At 46.7% G+C, this 19,627-nt stretch overlaps 1 protein-coding gene and 1 pseudogene across 1 annotated transcript; one reads left to right on the top strand and one right to left on the bottom strand.

The window, feature by feature from the left end:
- Nucleotides 1-4,150: 4,150 nt before the first annotated feature.
- LOC129699140 (uncharacterized) lies at nt 4,151-11,787 on the bottom strand (annotated as a pseudogene).
- On the top strand, nt 11,437-18,075 carry fzd5 (frizzled class receptor 5). Its single transcript, XM_055638348.1, has one exon. The coding sequence runs from the start codon at nt 12,301-12,303 to the stop codon at nt 14,050-14,052; it is 1,752 nt and encodes a 583-aa protein (XP_055494323.1). The 5' UTR covers nt 11,437-12,300; the 3' UTR covers nt 14,053-18,075.
- The last annotated feature ends 1,552 nt before the right edge of the window (nt 18,076-19,627 follow it).

Genomic DNA, 19,627 nt, shown 5'->3' with positions numbered 1-19,627 from the left:
AAGTGGGCTTACCTTGATGAGATTTCGCAGTGGAGTAGTCAAAAATAGAAACAAGGAACTGCAGATGCTGGTTTACACAAAAGGACACAAAGTGCTGGAGGAACTCAGTAGGTCAGGCAGCATCTCTAGAGATAGGATGGATAGGTGATGTTTTGCATCAGGATCCGTCTTCAGTCTGTTGGTGGTATGATTTGAGGGACATAATTAATTTGAAAACTGTCACGTGTCCAACAACATTCGATTCCACTGATCACTGAAGATTAACCAACCTCTCAGTGTTAACCTGCTGCAGGTCTTGCTGAGAGATGCAGCAACTGCAGCTGACTGCAATAGCAAGAAACTTCTACAAGACATTTATAACAATTTATCTTTATAGTAAAACGTCACACAAATTTATTCAAACCAAGCTTGTCATTGTGGCACATGTGGAAAAATTAAGAATGGTGGCCCAAAGCTTGACCTAGGAGGAAGGTTTTAAGATAGGTTTGGGAATTTTAGATATGGGTTTGATTCTGATTTCAGACGCTGTCTGTATGCACATTATGACCATGTGGCCAGGTTTCCTCCCACATCCCAAATACATGCTAATACGTTAAGTGTTATTGACCCCTTGCTGTAGGTAAAACTCTTCTAATCCAGCAAGCTCAGATTCATTGTGGTGTTGGCAACTTTTCAGGACTATTGGATGTTATTCATTAATTCCCCAACACACTTGTAATTAGTTTTTATAATTATCGCACAGTATCATAATAAATTCTCCATTGAATTCAGTGGATTTCAGGAGTGTTGAAACTGGAGACCCAGTGAGTTTTGAGGGAGCGAGTCTCAGGCGAGAGTGGGAATCAGGGACCTGGTGAGTCTCAGGAAAGCACAGGGACCCGGTGAATCTTGGTGGAATGTGGGCCCTGGTGTGACTCGGGGGGAAGTTGCAAACATCACCTGGTGATGGCATCAGGACTTCCTAATGGTCGGGTGGCAGATGAGTGGAGTTTTACTGTATGTGACAAAAGAACCAAAGGGCAGTTGACTCTGTTGGTTGCAGGGAAATAAAGGAGAGGAGGGATGAGAATGGTGGGATCACCCTTCTGGGCCTGAGATGCTGAAGGGGCCCTTGTGCCTTGATAAGCAAGAAGAAAGGGAGAGCCAGGGAGGGAAAACGTTGCCAAACTTGAAAGCGAGGATGAATTGAAGTGGTTAACCTCCCAAACAATTACTTCCTGTGATATTTGGCGGCCCGGTCCGGGGGAGAAGCGACGCCCAAGCCGGGGCGGCCCGGTCCGGGGGAGGTTCGGCGCCCAAGTCGGGGCGGCCCAGCCCGAGGCTGAAGACGGCACAGTACTCACGTGAGGGTGGCTGGGACAGTGTTCTGGCGGCGGTGGCCTGAGTCCGGGGTTCGGAGCGAAGCCAGCAGCTGCGTCTGCAGGTTTGGGGCCGAACCCCTTCTTCAACCCAATTATGGGTGGCCACGGTAAATTTTGAGCCGCGGGACTGTTCTTAACATCGCCCGGGGGGGGGGGGGGGTATCGCCACCCAGCGAGAGCTGAGAAGAGGCAAAAAGAGACTGCGACCTAAGACTTTTGCCTCCATCACAGTGAGGAGATGCTGGGTGGACTCACTGTGGTGGATGTTAATGTGTGTTTATTGTTGTTTTATTGTATTGTATTATATGTATGACTGCTGCAATTTCGTTCAGACTAAGTCTGGATGACAATAAAAGGCTATCTATCTATCTATTTACTCGAGAAAACAGAGGTAAGAGACCACCAATTATGGGTTTAAGAAGGAACTGCAGATGCTGGAAAATCAAAGGTAGACAAAAGTGCTGGAGAAACTCAGTGGGTGCAGCAGCATCTATGGAGCGAAGGAAACGTTTTGTAGATGCTCCCTTTTGGATGAGATATTAATAAAGCAACTTGCATTTATGTAGCAGAAACACTTTAGAGTCATAGAGAGATACAACACGGAAGTCTATCAGGTCAGCGCTGACTTTGACCACCCATGTACAGCAACCTAACAATCCATTTTATTATCGTCACATTCTCAACCACCCCCCATATTCTATCACTCATTTATACACGAGGGTCAATTTAAAGTAGCAAATTAACTTACTAGCATACAGATATTTGGGATGTGAGTGGTAACTGGAGCATCTAGAGGAAACCCATGAGGTCACAGGTGAACGTGCAAACTCCACATAGAGATTGGGATTGAACCATGGAACTGCAGTGATACTGTTTGGGTGGCACAGCTGCACAGTTGGAAGAGACGCCATCTCACAGGGCAAAAAGACCAAGGATCAACTAGGGTGGAGTTTGCACATTCTCCCTGTGACCACATGGGTTTCTTCCATGTGCTTCAGTTTCCTCTCACATCCCAAAGATGTGCAGATTGGTAGAACCTGGAGGGAATAAATGAGAACGAATAAAAGGATTAGTGTAAGGTTAGTGTAAATTGGTGGTGAATGGTCTGTGACGATTTTTTTTCTCTAGTGTGTCTCCATTTGGCGATACTTTGACTGTCTGGGGAAGGGGTTAAATGCGCTGTTCTTTCCTGAACAGAGTCGAACGTCAAGGTACTCCTGCTTTTTCTGTTACCAGGTTGTGCCAGTGTCCACTCATTGTTTCATATCCGTTTCCCTCTGAAAACAAATTATTTTAGATGATGAATCATAGTTTCTGAAGCCATAGAAACACTTCTGAGAAACACCTTGACCTCTTCAGGGCTGAGTAAACACAGATTTGTTATATTAGCAAAGACGTTTATTTGATGAACATTTCCTAAACGCATTGAGATCGCAGTGCTGTTAAGTCAAGCCTGTTGGTCTTTTACTTGCTCCCTTATATGCATCCTTTAAATGCATCTCACTCTCTCTATCTGTCTGTCTCTCCCTCTCTCACTTTGTGTCACTGCCTCCAAATGAGAGCCAATTGTTTTGTCCAAAATGCCATACAAATTGCCTCGATTGAGACATGTTGTTAAATTAGGATGAGTCAAGAGCATTATCACTGAATCACGACATCCCAGCCGGGTGCCTTGAGCACCAGCTGCAACACTGGACACTCTCAATGTCTGCTTCTGCCAGTGCATGCATTCCCGAGAGACTTAACATTTATTCTTTGAATTCGTCATTCCTCAGACATAGGAAATACATCCCCTTTTATAATTTGTAGCAGTTCGGCAAGTTTTTGCAAGAAATAGACCCTACTGTGTAGCACTCCCACTTCTGAGCTGGCTGGCTGAGTTTAAAGCCACCAAGGGAATTAAGCGTATAATATGACTGATACTCCCAGTGCAGTGGCAAGAAGGCACTGCACTTATAGAGCTGCTGTCCTTCTTCCTTCATCTGCTCTTTTAACAAGTAATCGCCCCTTGGCAGAGTAGTTACGTTAATAGTCAAAAGAGTCAGAATAGGTTTGAAGTAAGAGACTTGCAGAATTGTGTGTGTAAATTATGTATAATTTATGTTTATATATGTTGTCAGAGTGTATGTGCCAATGCTGCTGCTGGGAGTAAGTTTGTCGTTATACATCACCGTACTTGTGCACATGACCATAAACTCCATTTGTCCCCATGATATTACTGTGCTGAAGAGTAAGGGTCTTTCAAAATACTGGCCAATATTTTTCTCTCTGTTTGTGAGAGAGCAATTCCCTCATTGTTATTTGTGAGAAGCTTGTCGTCCATATATTAACTGCAGGTTTTGAAATCACCTGAAGTAGAAAATGAAGATACATAAATGAAAATCATTATTTTCTAGGATGAATAAAATGAAATGAGTGCAGATAACCATCTCTGATTACCAACCAATCACCGATCATTTCCAATCCCTGTGTCAGATCCTCGGCAGGGTAGTCATGGCCAACTGGGAAAGAATGGTGTTAGATGTAAGTGTAAATAGTTGTCAAATAGCCGGATTATTCATCATGAATAATAATCATGAAGTCATACAACACAAAAACAGGCCATTGTTCAAGAAGGAACTGCAGATGCTGGAAAATCGAAGGTACACAAAAAAGCTGGAGAAACTCAGCGGGTGCAGCAGCAGCTATGGAGCGAAGGAAATAGGCCTTATGGCCCATCACGTTGATCCTAACCATCAATCACCATCTAGACTAATCCCACTTACCAGAACAAGGTCAAGAGCCTTCTATGCATTGACTAGAGAATTGGAAGCCTCTACTATTACCATCCCACAGAACATTCCACCGCTTTCAGCTGTGAAGGATAAAAGGGGAGGAAAGTTGTGGTGGGAGCAAAGGGGAAAAAACAAAGGTTCAGATATTCGTGGCAATCCACCAAATTTGAAGCATGCTTAACTCAGCTAAGTACCAATCAAAAAAATGTACATTGTACTTTACAAAATGTGCCAGCCGCAAATAAATCAACAGGAGGGCAAGTTTTGAAAGTGTAATGCACATTGTTATTGGGGACATTTTTATTACAACAGCAATTTGCATTTTCGCAATACTTCCATCATACAAATCCCTGGACATTTTACAAGATCTAAACCAATAAACATTATATTCATGCCAAAAGGAGTAACAGCTAGAGGAGTAACTAAAAATGACACTAAAGGTGGGAGTACAGGGAAGGAGCGGCAGCATAGCGCAACTGATACGGAACGAGAGATCTTGGTTCAACCCTAACCTCTAGTGCTGTCTGCATGATGTATATATGTTCTCCTATGACCGCATGGCTGTTTTCAGGCTGCTCTAGTTTCATCCCACATCCCAAAGACATGCAGTTAATTGACCCCGGTGTGTAGGTGAATGGTAAAGCTGATGAGATGGGGAAGATAATTTAAAAATGGGATTAATGTAGAATCACTATAAGGAAGCACTGTAAGAGCCTGTTTCCATGTGATATAATTCCGTGACTCTGCAAGAGAGGCATAGAGAGGGAATTCTGGAGTTGGGCCCCGTGTGCTGATGTGCCTGCTGGTGTTAGGATGCAGGGAAGCAGGATAGGACAGTGAACCAAAACTAAGGAAAGACCAAGATCTTTACAAGCTCTAAGGCTGAAGGAAGTTACAAGGGAGGGATGAGGTCAGACAAGATGTTGGATATTTAGAATTAGAAGCATTCCTAAACCAGGAGCCAACGTTAATCAGCATGGCGATGGGATAATTACTGCAAGTTAGTATGTGTTTCAGATGACCAGATTATTCCAATGCTATTGGAATAGTCACATCTGATGGGGATTTTAAAAACCGGCGAAATCTCCGCTTTCCGCGAGACAGTGGGGGTGTGGGACTGCTGATCGAGGGCGCCGATTGGACGAGAGAGACGTCGGTCAGTAGGCAATGGGGGCGGGACATGATGATTCAGCGCAATCATTGGAGGAGGGAGGAGTGGGGGGGGGTGTGGGACTGTGGATAGAGTGCAGTGATTGGAGGAGGGAGACGTGTCAAAACACTCTTGGCACAGACCTGCGCCTCATCCACAGCCAGGATCGATCCCGGCTCTCCGGCGACGTCCCGTCCCCACCTGAATGCCCCCCTCCCCCCCACACCCGGGGGTGGCCAGAGAGGTCGGGAGTCAGACGGGAGCTGTACCCCCAGGCCCACAGTCAGCGCATAGAAGCAGCGCTAAACCCTGCTCAACTCTACCTGTCCCGCCAGGTTAACCTACAGCCCTGCCTGTGATTGCGGGAAATATGGCCCAGGTTTACAGCCAGCGCGGAGAAGCAGCGCTGGTTTCCCGTCAGTCCAGGCAGGGCTGTAGGTTAACCCGGCGAGACAGGCAGAGTTGAGCTACATTTAGCGCTGGATTGAGCCTCCGAAGCCTCGTGTGTGTGTGTGTGTGAGTGTGTGCATGCGCGCGCGGCTGCCGAGAAATTGTGTCCCCCTGTCCCCTGGTCCCCTCCATATTTTGATAGCGATTTCCGTGCCTGAACCCAGCCATTGAAGGTGCTATTCAGGGGAAATGCTTAAAACTTGGTGAAAGAGGTAGGGCTTAAGTGGTGTTAGAGGATGTCCATTTCATCATCCTGCCATTTAAACTGATGAAATTGAGAAAGCATTGCTTGTTATATTTAACAGCTAAAACAGAAAAATTATAATTGAATTTTTAATGTCTATGTATACTTCATTGATGCAAATACATCTATAGATGCTCCTGAACACATCATCAGTGATGTAATCTGGGGTCATTGGGTGTTTCGGGTCTTTCAACATCAGACACCCTCACCCAGGCGACGCCGTGGTTGATTAGACCACGATTAATGTTCAGGTGGCATTCGATCCTCCCCATGGACCTTCTCTCCTGATCCAGAGCCATCTCGAGGCTTTCTCCGCTGCCTCTGTGGTGTTCTTAATGGCCCTTGACCCTCCATTGATGCCCAGTGCACTCAAGGCTTTTTAGATCGATTGCCCTGCAAAACCTCTGCAGCCAACCTCGATGGGCATACACCTGGCTTAAACCTCATCCTTGCCCATCCAATCAGTTTCTCCAACCCCTGCAGGATCCACCTGCCTCCTGGCACTGACTCAGTGGTGGCAGTCAGGTCATCCATGAAGGCTCTGATTGGTGGTTGGTGCACTCCTGACTTGGTCCGAGGGCCCCAACACTCTGGCTCAGCAGACTTGACGATCATGATCATCGCCAAGGCAAAAAGGATTATGGAGATGGTACAGCCTGTGATTATCCCAACCCCTAGTCTGTGCCACTATGATGTTACTGACCCTGATGAGACTCTCATGCTGAACTGGTTGTAATAGTCCAGGATGAGATCTGCCACTTGGCCCGGCACATGATGCTTGGCCATGACTGTCTGGATCAGCTTGTGCGGGATGGAGCAGTAGGTGTTGACCAGGTCCAGCCGGAGCACTGTTAGGTTTCCCTTGTTCTCCCTGGCTTCTCTGATGAGCTGGGTCACCACTCCCGTGTGCTCTAGACACCCCGGCGCTCCAGATAAGCCTCCCTTTTGCAATGAGCTGTCGATGTAACCATTGTTGGAGAGGAAGTTGGTCAACCACCTCGCCACTATGCTGAAGAAGATCTTGCCTTCAACGCTTAGCAAGGAGATGATCCTGAACTGATTCTTGGAATCTTCTTCCTTTGGGATCCAGAGTCCTTCAGGGAATCGCCACTGCTGTGCCACTTTCCCTCTCCTCCAGATGAGTTTCAGGATCTTCCACAGTTTCAGTAACAAGAGCAGTTCTTGTAGACCCTGTAGGGGACTCCGCTCGGGCCAGGGGCTGAGCGAGGTCTTGCTCTCTTCACAACGTTCTTGACCTCTTTCAGGATTGGCTTTCTACTATCAAACTCCTTGATGGGTGGAGGTGGTTTTATCAGGATGTTGCACTGGCCCAGCTCCTGCTGCCTGATGGGGTCACTGTAGGTCATCTGGATGTGCCGGTCGATCTCCTCCTTAGAGCAAGCCAAACTCCCACTGTGCTTCTGCCCCAGTAGTTGTTTGGTGAAGCCGAAGGGGTTGGCTATGAAGGATGCTCGGTTCCTGGCTCTTTCCTTCCTTCCGTGCCACTCAGCTTACGGAGGGTCATCAGCTTCTTCCTCAGGGTGGTTTGCAGCTCAGCCAAGGGGGGACGTTGCTCTTCGCTGGCCTCTTTATACTGCTTCTTGAGGGACTTCAGCTCCTGCCGGATCTTGTGGTTCTTTGTTGCTCGTTGGTTCATGGTGAAAGGTGTTCTGGCCGGCTTCTTCTCCTTTATACCTTTAAGGAAAGAAAGAATGAATAAATGTGCAAACCAATGTTCACAACTACCCAAAGTAACTAAAGGCCAATTTAGCAGCTAGTTTACAACCTCCCACAAAAAGCAATATTTATGGCTTCATAACCTGTTTTAATATTGGAAATCAGAAAATAAAAACAGATAATGCTATAAATGTTAGGCAGCATCCCTGGGATGAATTGAAAACAAATATTGTACTAGTTTTAATTTGAAAAGAGGGGGAGGGAGAATAGTCTGTGATTGAATGGAAAGTGAGAGATATTAAACTACAAAAGGAATTATGGCATGAGCGATAAGAACATACTAATGGGACAAATTAAAAAAATAAAGGATAGATCTAAAAGATTTAGTGCATTAACTGGATCTATTTGCAAATTCTTTAGCCAGATGTTGACGATGCCAAATATCTGATGACATTGGAGAATGAGATGTTGAGCTTTATTAGACAATGTAAGAGGCTGAAACTAGACATCACTATAGCTAGTGCCTCTCCTATAATATATCATACAAAACATCATAAATAAAGAATGAGCATTGGGGACATCAGAAGCTAGCAGTCAAGCTTGTGAACTGACTGGTGGTGCCAAGGTATGTGATGTTCCTGGATGAAAGATGTTGAGTATTGTTGGACAGTGAGGATGTTGCATCAGGAGCAGAACATGCAGTATCCCAAACTGAAAGTAATACTAACAAATTAGTATTTTGTCTGGAGATCCTTGATGGTGGGAATCATGTGTTGTATTTGCATGAGAAGTAAAAAGAGTATTCTTAGAGATGGAAAGGAGCAAGGTGGGCCAAAAGTGATAAAAAGAAGGAAAATGAAAGATGTAGAAACAAGGAACTGCAGATATCCGAACTGAAATGTCACTTGTCCACGTTCTCTAGGATACTGCCTGATCTGCTGAGCTACTCCAGCACTTTGTGTCTTTCTTTGAAGGAAAAGAGGAATCTTTATAGTATGATCTGTTGAATGTGGACTCTGCTGGGATGGAAGATAAGGAGGGAGTTAATGGGAATGTGGAGAGGATGAAATGGATTAGGGAGGATTTGTATAAATGGTGCTTGGTGGTCAACTAGGACTTGCTGGGCTGAAGGGTTTTTTTCAATGACATATTTCTCTCGGCCTGACACAGTGGACAGTTCCTCCAGTATCTGGAGTCTTGTTCATTTGGATGAAAGCACCTCAAAACTGCAGGGCAACACTGACTGCTGCAAAATCTTTCACAATCACTTTGATCTTGAGCAATGGTTGAACCTGTGTAGTCTGAAGAAGGGTTTCGGCCCGAAACGTTGCCTATCTCCTTCGCTCCATAGATGCTGCTGCACCCGCTGAGTTTCTCCAGCATTTTTGTGTACCTAAGAATACTCTGGACCTGCATCCTATCGAATTGTTACACGGGACACAAGCAACTAGATAATAAAATGTTAAGGAAACAAAAACCAAACGCCTTGGAGTAACTCAGTAGGTAAATGGAGGCAATGTTTTGGGCAAGGGAGTTTTATTGTACCCCTGTCAGCACCCCACTGATACAAGGGCTTAAAACTAACTAAAATAGTCACACATTGCCAGAGCAACTCAGCGATCCATCTCTGGAGAAAAAGAAAATAGATTACCATCCTTTTTCTCCCCAGATGCTGCCTGACCCGCTGAGTTACTCCAGTGCTTTGAGTCGATCTTCGGTATAAACCAGCACCTGCAGTTCTTCGTTTCTACTTAAAAATAACAAGTTGCACACCGATTCAGAATTGCAGCGAGTTAACATATTAGTACGAGCTGATGTTAATGGGCTTCTATTATATATAATGTTCGCAGATTTTTCATTTTCCCGAGAGAAGAATACGTAAGGCAGAAGGTTGTGTAGGAAGGAACTATAGATGCTGGTTTAAACCGAAGATAGACACATAAAGCTGGAGTAACTCAGTGGTCCAGGCAGCATCTCTGGAGACAAGGAATGGGTGATGTTTCAGGTCGAGACCTTTTTTCTGGACAAGGAAAATGAAGCGGTCAGTGAAGTGGTAACGTTCTTTATTGGCCCCATTCAAAAGAAAGTAAACAAGAAAGAGAAAGGTTTATATTAACACGACACCTCCCAGTTTATTCCCAAATCCATTATACTCAAGGCGCACTTCTTTAAACTTTATTTACGTAAGAATATAGTCAAGGCGAGAGCCGTGTTATGCACTCGATGGTCTCTTAATCAGATACCCCTTCGTCTATTCGCCAGTCCCATCCATTCTAATAGTTTCTTAGAACTCCCGTTTAAATTCCTGTATACCACCCGCAGGTCAATGGGGACTCGATAAACTACACATTTGAAATCTTGAAGAAAACACAAAGTGCGGGTCAGGCAGCATCTGTGGGGGGAATGGATATAGGGGACGTTTCGGGTTGGCTTGCTTCTTCAGACTGATTGCAGTTGGATCGCTACCTGAAACGTCGCCTGACCATTCACACCACAGATGGTGCCCGGCCCGGCCCGGCCCGCTGGGTTCATCCAGCACTTTGCGTTTTGCATACAGATAAATACTGCTTAAAGTCTTCTTTTAAATCTCGGTGTCCAATCTTCTCTGATTATGCTCTTGGAAAGTGTGTTGAAGACAATACTGACTTACACATTCCGAATGCTGCATGGCCTTAAACTGTTTGATGGGGCGCCCCGAATCATTGCGCTATACATTAAAAACACTTCGTTCTTTACTATGTTGAAGGTGCCAAATGAGTGCAGATTGGTGTTACGTCTGTTCAAGGGATTTCCAGCTTTCTAATCACAGCCGTGCTCCAGTTATTCTGTTGGGGATGCTTTAATCTAAGAAAAGGCAAGTAGACTTTGTGGGCAGTTTACTCAAAGATTGCTAAAATATATTCTGGGAATCTGCTCAGAGTGCCACGGTAAGGATACCTGAGGGTTGCTTTGCTAATAATGAAAAAAAAAATCACTGGATACCAGAATAACTTTGAACAGCCAGTTGCCCCGCAAGGTTAGTAAAGGGAAAAGACACAGACTTCTATTTAAATACCAGACTACTGATGTCCGGTTTAGAGTTTCAAAGTTTCCTGACAACGTGGTAAAAAAAACCTGTACTTGTGTCAACCGTAGTGACGGATATGACCCAATCTCTCTTAGCGCTTTGACTGTGACTCCAAATGCATTCACTACTCGTTGAAGTAATTTAGCAATTAAAATGCATTTTAAGAGGGAGATTGGTAAAACCGAGAAGGATGTTGTGATATTTCAGAATTACCTTAAGTATCGCTCAAAATAAAGTGTGAGAAATCACCGTTTAAAATAGTGAGACTTGTATCCAGTCGGTCGCTTCGCTTTAGAAACATAGAAAAATTGGTGCAGGAGTAGGCCATTCGGCCCTTCGAGCCAGCACCGCCATTCAATATGATCATGGCTGATCATCTAAAATCAGTGCCCCGTTCCTGCTTTTTCCCCGTATGCCTTGATTTATTTAGCCCTAAGAGCTGAATCTAACTCTAGAAATCCTTGATTGGTAGATAAAATAATAAGTGGTTGTTTGATAGGCCCAGGGGAGGTGGGCGGGAGACAGCGGGAAGCGCTCTGTGGCGCGACTGGTCCGCATGGAATGGCTGTAAGTTTGTGTGTCGTTTCTCATCGAGGCCGGACTTGTGAATGGGTGAAACGTTCATCCCGCGGCTGCCGATTGGGAAAGAAAAACTTCTAGAGGCGGGCTTTCAGTGAAACGCGCTCTCGGGTTGGCTTAAAGGGCACAGATTTGTTAGATTGACAAGACTGGGGCTTGAGATTTACCTTAGCTACATTGTGTTTTCAAAAAAAAGTAACAATCTGATAGCGGAGCCGCAAGTGCAGCGCAGCGCACGGCACTGAGGGGCAAGGAGCTGCACCCGGGGAAATCAGCAACTGGAGTCCAAGGAGCGGTGCGTTGGACTGAGGAAAAGCAGGCGAAAGCGTGGAAAAAGAAAGCGAAATAGAACAAAACGAAGAAAATAGGTAAATTCACACCGCGTTTCGGGTAAGAGCAATGGAGAGTTTACCTGGACTCCGATGTCTGCATTTATAAAGGAGAGACGATACGTTGGGAGAAGGAATCGGCTGCGCGGCCGGCATCAAGGACCCTCACACCCACCTCGAGAGAAGATTAAATAAGTAAAAATGGAACATCTCTGAAAGTTTACACCTGACCGAGCTCCTTGTGTTGAGCCGGCGCTTCCACTTCAGTTACCAGGAGAGCTACCGGAGGCTGCAGAATAGTGGCAGCTCCAGCCACTCCGATCGGGTAGCATGTTGCAATTAATTTAATGTTACCAGCAAGAAGCGAGAAGCGAGAACCGGAGAAATTAACGAGTTAACCACGAGGAGATGATCAAATATTAAGCTTTCCTTTCGTTTAGTTTTTCAAGATTTCCCCTGTTTGTTTATCGGAGCGGCGGCTTCGGATGTCGTGGACATTTCACCTGAATTCGCTTCTTCCCATATCCAGCCAGTTATGATTGAGGGTGGTCAGGTGTGGCTGTGTTTAACCTTGCCGGGAGACGAGGAATTGGGGCTGTAAAATTCCGGGGGCAGAGAGTTCGAGGCAACGACCAGAAGGCGGTTGGACCCTTGTTTACACTGGATGTTATGGCTCCTCGCTTGCAAGGGCTGTCAGTCCTGGTTCGCGTCTGTTTTTGTCTTGCGGGGCTGGTGGGAGTCGCTCTCTGCGCTTCCAAAGCAATGGTTTGCCAGGAGATTACGGTGCCCATGTGCAAAGGCATAGGCTACAATCACACTTACATGCCCAACCAGTTCAACCACGATAACCAAGACGAAGCGGGACTAGAGGTGCATCAGTTCTGGCCTCTCGTCGAGATCCAATGCTCCCCGGACCTCCGCTTCTTTCTCTGCAGTGTCTACACCCCCATCTGCTTAGCGGACTACATGAAACCTCTGCCACCCTGCAGATCCGTCTGCGAAAGGGCCAAGTCCGGCTGCTCCCCCCTGATGAGACAATATGGCTTTGCTTGGCCCGAAAGGATGAACTGCGATAAGCTCCCGGTGCTCGGAGATCAAGATCACTTGTGCATGGATTACAACAGGACCGAGGTGACCACTGCATCGCCTCCCTTCTTCAAGCCCACCCTGGCCCCTAAGGGTGCCGGCGGCAACAAGAACTCTCCACCCTCTAGGGCACATCCAGGTAACCAGCCTGCACCGCCGGGGGACTGCCCTGTCATATGTAGCTGCAAAGACCCTCTGATCCCCATCTCTAAGGAGAGTCACCCGCTCTACAACAAGATCAGGACCGGCCGCTTGCTGAATTGTGCCTTCCCCTGTTACGAGCCCTACTTTAACCAGGACGAGAGAACTTTCGCAACCTTATGGATAGGCCTGTGGTCTATCCTGTGCTTCATTTCCACTTTCACAACCGTCTCCACCTTCTTGATTGACATGGAGAGGTTCAAGTACCCGGAGCGGCCGATCATCTTCCTATCGGCTTGTTACCTCTTCGTGTCCCTGGGTTACATCGTGCGGCTTGTAGCTGGCCACGGGAACGTGGCTTGCAACAAGGACTACAACCACATCCACTACGAGACCACGGGCCCCGCCCTCTGCACAGTGGTCTTCCTGCTCATCTACTTCTTCGGGATGGCCAGCTCCATCTGGTGGGTCATCTTGTCTTTCACCTGGTTCCTGGCGGCGGGCATGAAATGGGGCAACGAGGCCATCGCGGGCTATTCTCAGTACTTCCACATGGCGGCTTGGCTCATCCCCAGCGTGAAGTCCATCGCCGTGCTCGCCCTGAGCTCCGTGGACGGCGACCCTGTGGCCGGCATCTGCTACGTGGGCAACCAGAACTTGGACAACCTCCGGGGGTTCGTGCTGGCCCCTCTGGTGGTCTACCTGTTCACCGGGACAACCTTCCTCCTGGCCGGATTTGTCTCTCTCTTCAGGATACGGAGCGTGATCAAACAAGGGGGCACCAAGACGGACAAACTGGAGAAACTGATGATTAGGATTGGGATTTTCACCGTGCTGTACACCGTGCCCGCCACCATTGTCGTGGCTTGCTTCATCTACGAGCAGCACTCCCGGGAGAGCTGGAAGGCGGCGCTGAGTTGTCCCTGCCCCGGGGCTGGAGATAACCCCAGGCCCGAGTACGCCGTCTTCATGCTGAAGTACTTCATGTGCCTGGTGGTGGGCATCACCTCTGGTGTGTGGATTTGGTCCGGGAAGACGTTCGAATCGTGGCGACGGTTCACCAGCAGATTTTGCCGGGGCAGGAAGTTGACCGGGACGTCCATGTACAGTCAGGCCAGCACCGCATTGACAACCAGGACTGGAGCAATCGGCACGGCCACCTACCATAAGCAACTCGCCCTCTCGCACGCCTGATGCTTGGGTGCTGGTCAGAGAGCCACGCGTGCTTATATATATTGTAAATAAATAACGTATATTATATATAGACCGAGGTACACCCAGCCGAGGTCATGGTTTATCTGGTGAGTCGATTGCACTGTGACTTGTATTTGATGAGTTTCTGAATTGCCCGCAGGCTCCCAGTCGCGGATAACTACTTATTAAAAACTCCCGGCACAGTGGCTTTGCAAAACAGCGGTGCTAGAAAGCGAGGCGAGCTCTCCAGTTTGCGTTTGCGACCTGCCCGAGTTTCATCCGCACTGAGCTAGAGTTGCGCCCTGTTCTCTCCAGGGGAGTTGGTCTAAAGAGACCCACAGCCGCCCCCTTCCATTGCCTTGTGGCTGTCAACACACCAGGACTGTGATGTGAAGCCCATGGCGCTGAGTCTCAGTCCCAGCCATGTCGTGCCGTGTCTTTTGGGTGATGTTTAACGAGAATGAACTCAACAATAATCCAGGTCTCCAGGCCGTCCCCACCTTAATTAAGTTCTTGTTTGGTCCTAATGCCGGCGGAAAACGTTATGAGGCGAGAGCCCTCCCAGTGTCACCTGACCTGGAGACCCTGTTATAGAGCGATTCAGTGTGGAAACAGGCCCTTCGGCCCAACCTGCCCACACCGGCCAATATGTTCCAGCTACACTAGTCCCACCTGCCCGCGTTTGATCCAGATCCCTCCAAACCTGTCCTATCCATGTACCACGTACCCGTTGAGAAACGTAAACAATGATTTGGCCGGACTGACCTCTGAGCGCCCATTCCAGAGGCCATTCATCATCTGGCTCACAGCAAGGTGAAGGGTGCCATTACATTACATTCCTAATAGTCCCGTGTCTTGCGGGGAAGGGACGTGACAAAGACACCAGAGGTGATCATAAAGTTCATTTTAAAGCAGCCAGCTTCTAGTGTTAATAGAGCAAACCCCGACCCCATAAACCCAACCAGCCCGGTATTAATGTTAATCACTTCTTAGACAGAGGATCCCTAAATTTAAGAGTAAATTGGAGTAAGAATGAAAAAATAATCAGGCTACAGGTGAACTGGCAGTAAAATAATCCAGACATAGAAACATAGAAACATAGAAAATAGACGCAAGGGCAGGAAGGAGTCTTGTTGCTGCAGCTGGTTTCATCGGGTGTTTTTTGCTTTGTAAATGTGACCACATTATCTAATGAAAGGGAGAGCAAAGAAAACACACAAGTAGTGATCAAATGCAGAGCATGTCGTGACAACTGTGTCTCCTGTTAGGCTGCTGCTGGGCTCTATAGTGTCCAGGATTGTCTGTAATCTTTTGTGGAGTGTTAAAGCTAAATTATGTTGACTGGGTAGCTGGAATCTATTGTTCCTGCGATCTGCTTCGCTTGCTTGTGGTTTGGACAAGGTCTGCTTGCTAAGGCACATTATATATTTGCACCTTCTTCTGCATTTGGACCTTTTCTATTGGGGAACCCCATTCAAATTCTGATTCAATTTACTCAATTTGTTATTCACTTTTATTTTTGGCAGTACGATAATTCACTGCTAATTGGTTTCTTGCAGTTGTAAGTATCATTCCACAGCGGGATACCTTATTGAATTTTCTATTTAGCTATTGATTCTGATTTTAACTCGGAGACACAGCCCGGAAACAGCCCCTTCAGCCCACTCAGTTTCTGCTGACCATCAAACACCCATTTACACAAAACTGACAGAAATCTCATTTTTAATTCTCCGCATATTCCCATCAATTCCCCAATCTCTCACCAACACACTCGACACTTAATACCAGAGTGCCCAGGGTATCGCACACAGTCACAGGGAGAATGTGCAAACTCCACAGACAGTACCAGAGGTGGGGATTGAACCTGGGACTACTAGCAGTGTCACGGATTTAAGGAGAATGTTTGGAAGGAACAGAAAGTTGATCTATAGCGGGACTTGATCTATATCGGTGCTGGAGGCTTGTACACACAAACGCTGCAAACCGTGCTGGCTATACAAACATGTTGGGCATCACAGTGGTGCCAGCATTTACCCTGGGAGAGATGTGGACCCAGGCAAAGAGCTCCTTCAAACCACTTTACTGTGAAAGCATGATACTAATCCAGTCCTCATACATACAATTGCTTAGAAATTTATAACGCTTCTTTTTTCAGTTCTGTTTGATTGAGAATAGGAGGTTTGGCATGAAATGTAATTCAAACTGTTTTCAGGTTATTTGGGATCTGGAGATTCAAGTCACATTGCAATTTGTTTTTGCAGGGCACAGGGGCTAACATGTGATCCCTTTGGACCATTTTACGGGAATGTGGTCCATATTGTCCTGGGAGGGTGATCAGTCAGAGGAAGAATGGGTGTGTAGCTTCCTCTTAAGGCTGAATATCCTGCAGGTTCCAGTCTATTTTGGCTCCTCTCACTTATTACAAGTTAAAGGTGTAGTAATGGGCATCGCATGGACTCCGACTATACCTGCCTTTATGTTGGTTACTTTGAACAGCCCATTTTCCACTGGCACCAACTCTTTCTCCACTATATCGATGGTTGTATCGGGCTGCCTCCTGCACCTGTGCAGAACTCGTTGATTTCATTAACTTTACCAGTAACTTCCACCCTGCCCTCAAATTCATGGACTATCTCAAGGTTCAAGGTTTCAAGGTCAGTTTATTGTCACATGTACCAATTAAGGTACAATGAAATTCGAATTCCCATACAGCCATACTAAAAAAGCCACAAGACACACAACTACATAAAAGTTAACATAAACATCCACCACAGCGGATTCCCCACGTTCCTCACTATGATGGAAGGCAATAAAGTCCAAACTTCTTTCTCTTTTATTCTCCCGTGGTCGGGACAGTCGAAGCCCCCGCAGCCGCCGGTCGAAGCCCCCGTGTCGGGGTGACCGAAGCTCCCGGATCAGGGTGATTGAAGCCCCCATGTCGGAGTGGTCGAAGCTCATGCGGCTTGGAGTTCCCAAAGTCAGTCTCTAACCAGAGACTGTGAGCTCCGTGGTGTTAAAGTCCGCAGGCTCTCGCGGTTGGAGCCGCAAAGTCGATCCCCGACACGGATCGCGAGCTCCATGATGTTAAGTCTCGCAGGCTCCTGCGGTGCAGCTCACAAAGTCGGTCTCCAGCAAAGGCCGCCAACTCCTCGATGTTAGGCCAGTGCGGACGGAGATATGATACGGAAAAAAGTGCATCTCTGTCGAGGTAAGAGATTAGAAAAAGGTTCCCCCCCACCCCCACATAAAACAAGCTAAAGAATCCTAAAATCATACATTTAACACATACAAACAAACAACAAAGAAGGAAGGGACAGGCAGATTGTTGGCGAGACAGCCATAGCTGGTGCCACCCGGTGGTCTGATATGTCTCTGCTTTCTTTATGTCTGTCTCCATCATAAGGGATAGACTATCAACTGACGTCTACTACAAACCCACTAACTCTGGACCAAACCTCCTCTCACCCCGCCTCTTGCAAAGACTATTCCCGACTCTCAATTTCCACATCTATGCCCCATATGCTCCTAAGATGAGGCTTTCCATTCTAGGACATCTAAGAGGTCCTCTTTCTTTAGTAAACGTGGTATCCCCTCTGCTGCCATAGTGGGACCCCTCGCCGTGAGTCCTCTGTGTCCTGTTCTGTTCTCGCTTCCCCTCCCCCCAGATTGAACAATGATAGAGTTCCCCAGATCCTCACCCTTCACCCCACCAGCATCGGCTTCCAGCACATCATTCTCCAACATCACTGTCACCACCAACGTGAACACACCAGCAGTCACATCTTCCCATCCCTAGCTCTTAACTTCTTCTGCAGAGACCACACCCTCCACATATCCTTAGTTCACTCATCTCTTCCCTCCCTTATCTCCATCCAGGAATTCCAGCAGACCCGAAATATCACCCATCCATATTCCCCAGAGGTGCTGCCTGACTCGCTGAGTTACTCCAGCACTTTGTGTTTTTATTTTATCCTGCAGATTCCATCTCACTGTTGAAGATGGCTGGAAGAGTTGGGGGGTGTGGGGGGGGGGGGGGGGGGGTAGTTCAACTACATATTCACAAAGACCCCCTCACCCCAGTTTCAGAGACATATATTGGCCTCTGATCCACCAATGTCACTCCCCCAATCTCTGCACCCTCTCCCAGTCTCATGTGTTGTCTCCACCATTTCATGTGCACCCTCACCTCCAATGGTTCTGAACTCTGGAACTGCATCAACACACTTAATACACTGACTACAAACCACCCTTTTGCCCACCTGTCACAATATCTTCTTAAGTGGTTTATTATCACACCTGTGCGTAACAAGGCACCTGAAGCACACGGCATAACACAAGTTGCTGGATAACTCAGTGGTTCAGGACGCTGCCTGACCTGATGAGTTCCTCCAGCACTTCCTGTTTTGCTCAAGATTCCAGCATCTGCAATTCCTTGTGTCTCCGGCATATTTTACTATCTCAACAGCACAATAGACATGTAATTTATCGTAGAATATTAGTAATGAATGGCAAAGTAAGTCCTGTTCTCTCCTTGCACAACTAAGGATTCCAAATGAACAAGAAAGGAGACACACATGCAACACGCACACATGCACATACCTCTGGACAGCATTATGATGGCAGATACCATAACCCTTCAAATTAAAGTTTTCGGCAAAAACACGCAACGGTTTACCTTTAAGTATTTGCAATCAAGTCTTTACAATGCTGATCACAGTGTGCATGTGCCTCTTTTATATGTGTACATTACAAATTCATTGCCCTCTTGTTATTCAACCCTCACATCCCAGTAGCTAATTCGGCCTAAGGTCTCTGCGTCATTCCAATTAGTCCCACAGCTCCTGCCCTGTTGCCATAGCTCTGCCTGATTTTTCTTTGCATATATACAATAGATTTCAATATTTATCTCTTGAACATAATCACCAAATCAGATCATCTGGTAATTGCTGTGTTGCTTGTGGAAGCTTGCTGTGTTGATATTGGTGTCCTTTTCCTGCATTACAATGGTAGCTCCACTTATAACTTCCTTGGCTGTCAAACAGTTTGTGACCAAGGAATTTTGACTATTTCTTCTTCATTTAAGGGGTTTTGATGGATAAATCTTTTTTTTTTAATTACCCCAGACTCTGTATCCACCACCCTTGGAGGAAGAGTATTTTGATCTTGATCACCATGGTACCAGTGACCAATAGGTTGCTGAATTGTTTCAAACCCTGCTTACATGGAATGGTTCATCTCACGATCACTGGCCGTGCTCTATTCACTGATGTACACAGCAGAAGGACTTGCAGTTTGAAATAAGGAAAGGTTTGCACTTTAAAGCAATTTTCATGGTCTCAGATTGTTCCAAAGCACTTTGCACCCAAACAAGATGTAGTCTGTTTTCAAACAGGATCAGTGACAGTTAATTGGGATGCAAAAGATCCTATATACTACTTCATCATCTCCTCAGGCAGTTGCTTAGCTTGAGGATATCTTGCTTCCATCCACTTGTGAGGAGTAGAGGGTGCCCACGTGGGGATCTTTTAAAGTGGGCAGGTGTCACTCTGGCTACCAAGTGGACCTACCGGAGACA

This window comes from Leucoraja erinacea, chromosome 7 (genome assembly GCF_028641065.1).
Source record: "Leucoraja erinacea ecotype New England chromosome 7, Leri_hhj_1, whole genome shotgun sequence".
Lineage (NCBI taxonomy): Eukaryota > Metazoa > Chordata > Chondrichthyes > Rajiformes > Rajidae > Leucoraja > Leucoraja erinaceus.
The sequence above is the reverse complement of the archived record's forward strand: the minus strand, read 5'-3'. Positions and strand labels throughout refer to the sequence as shown.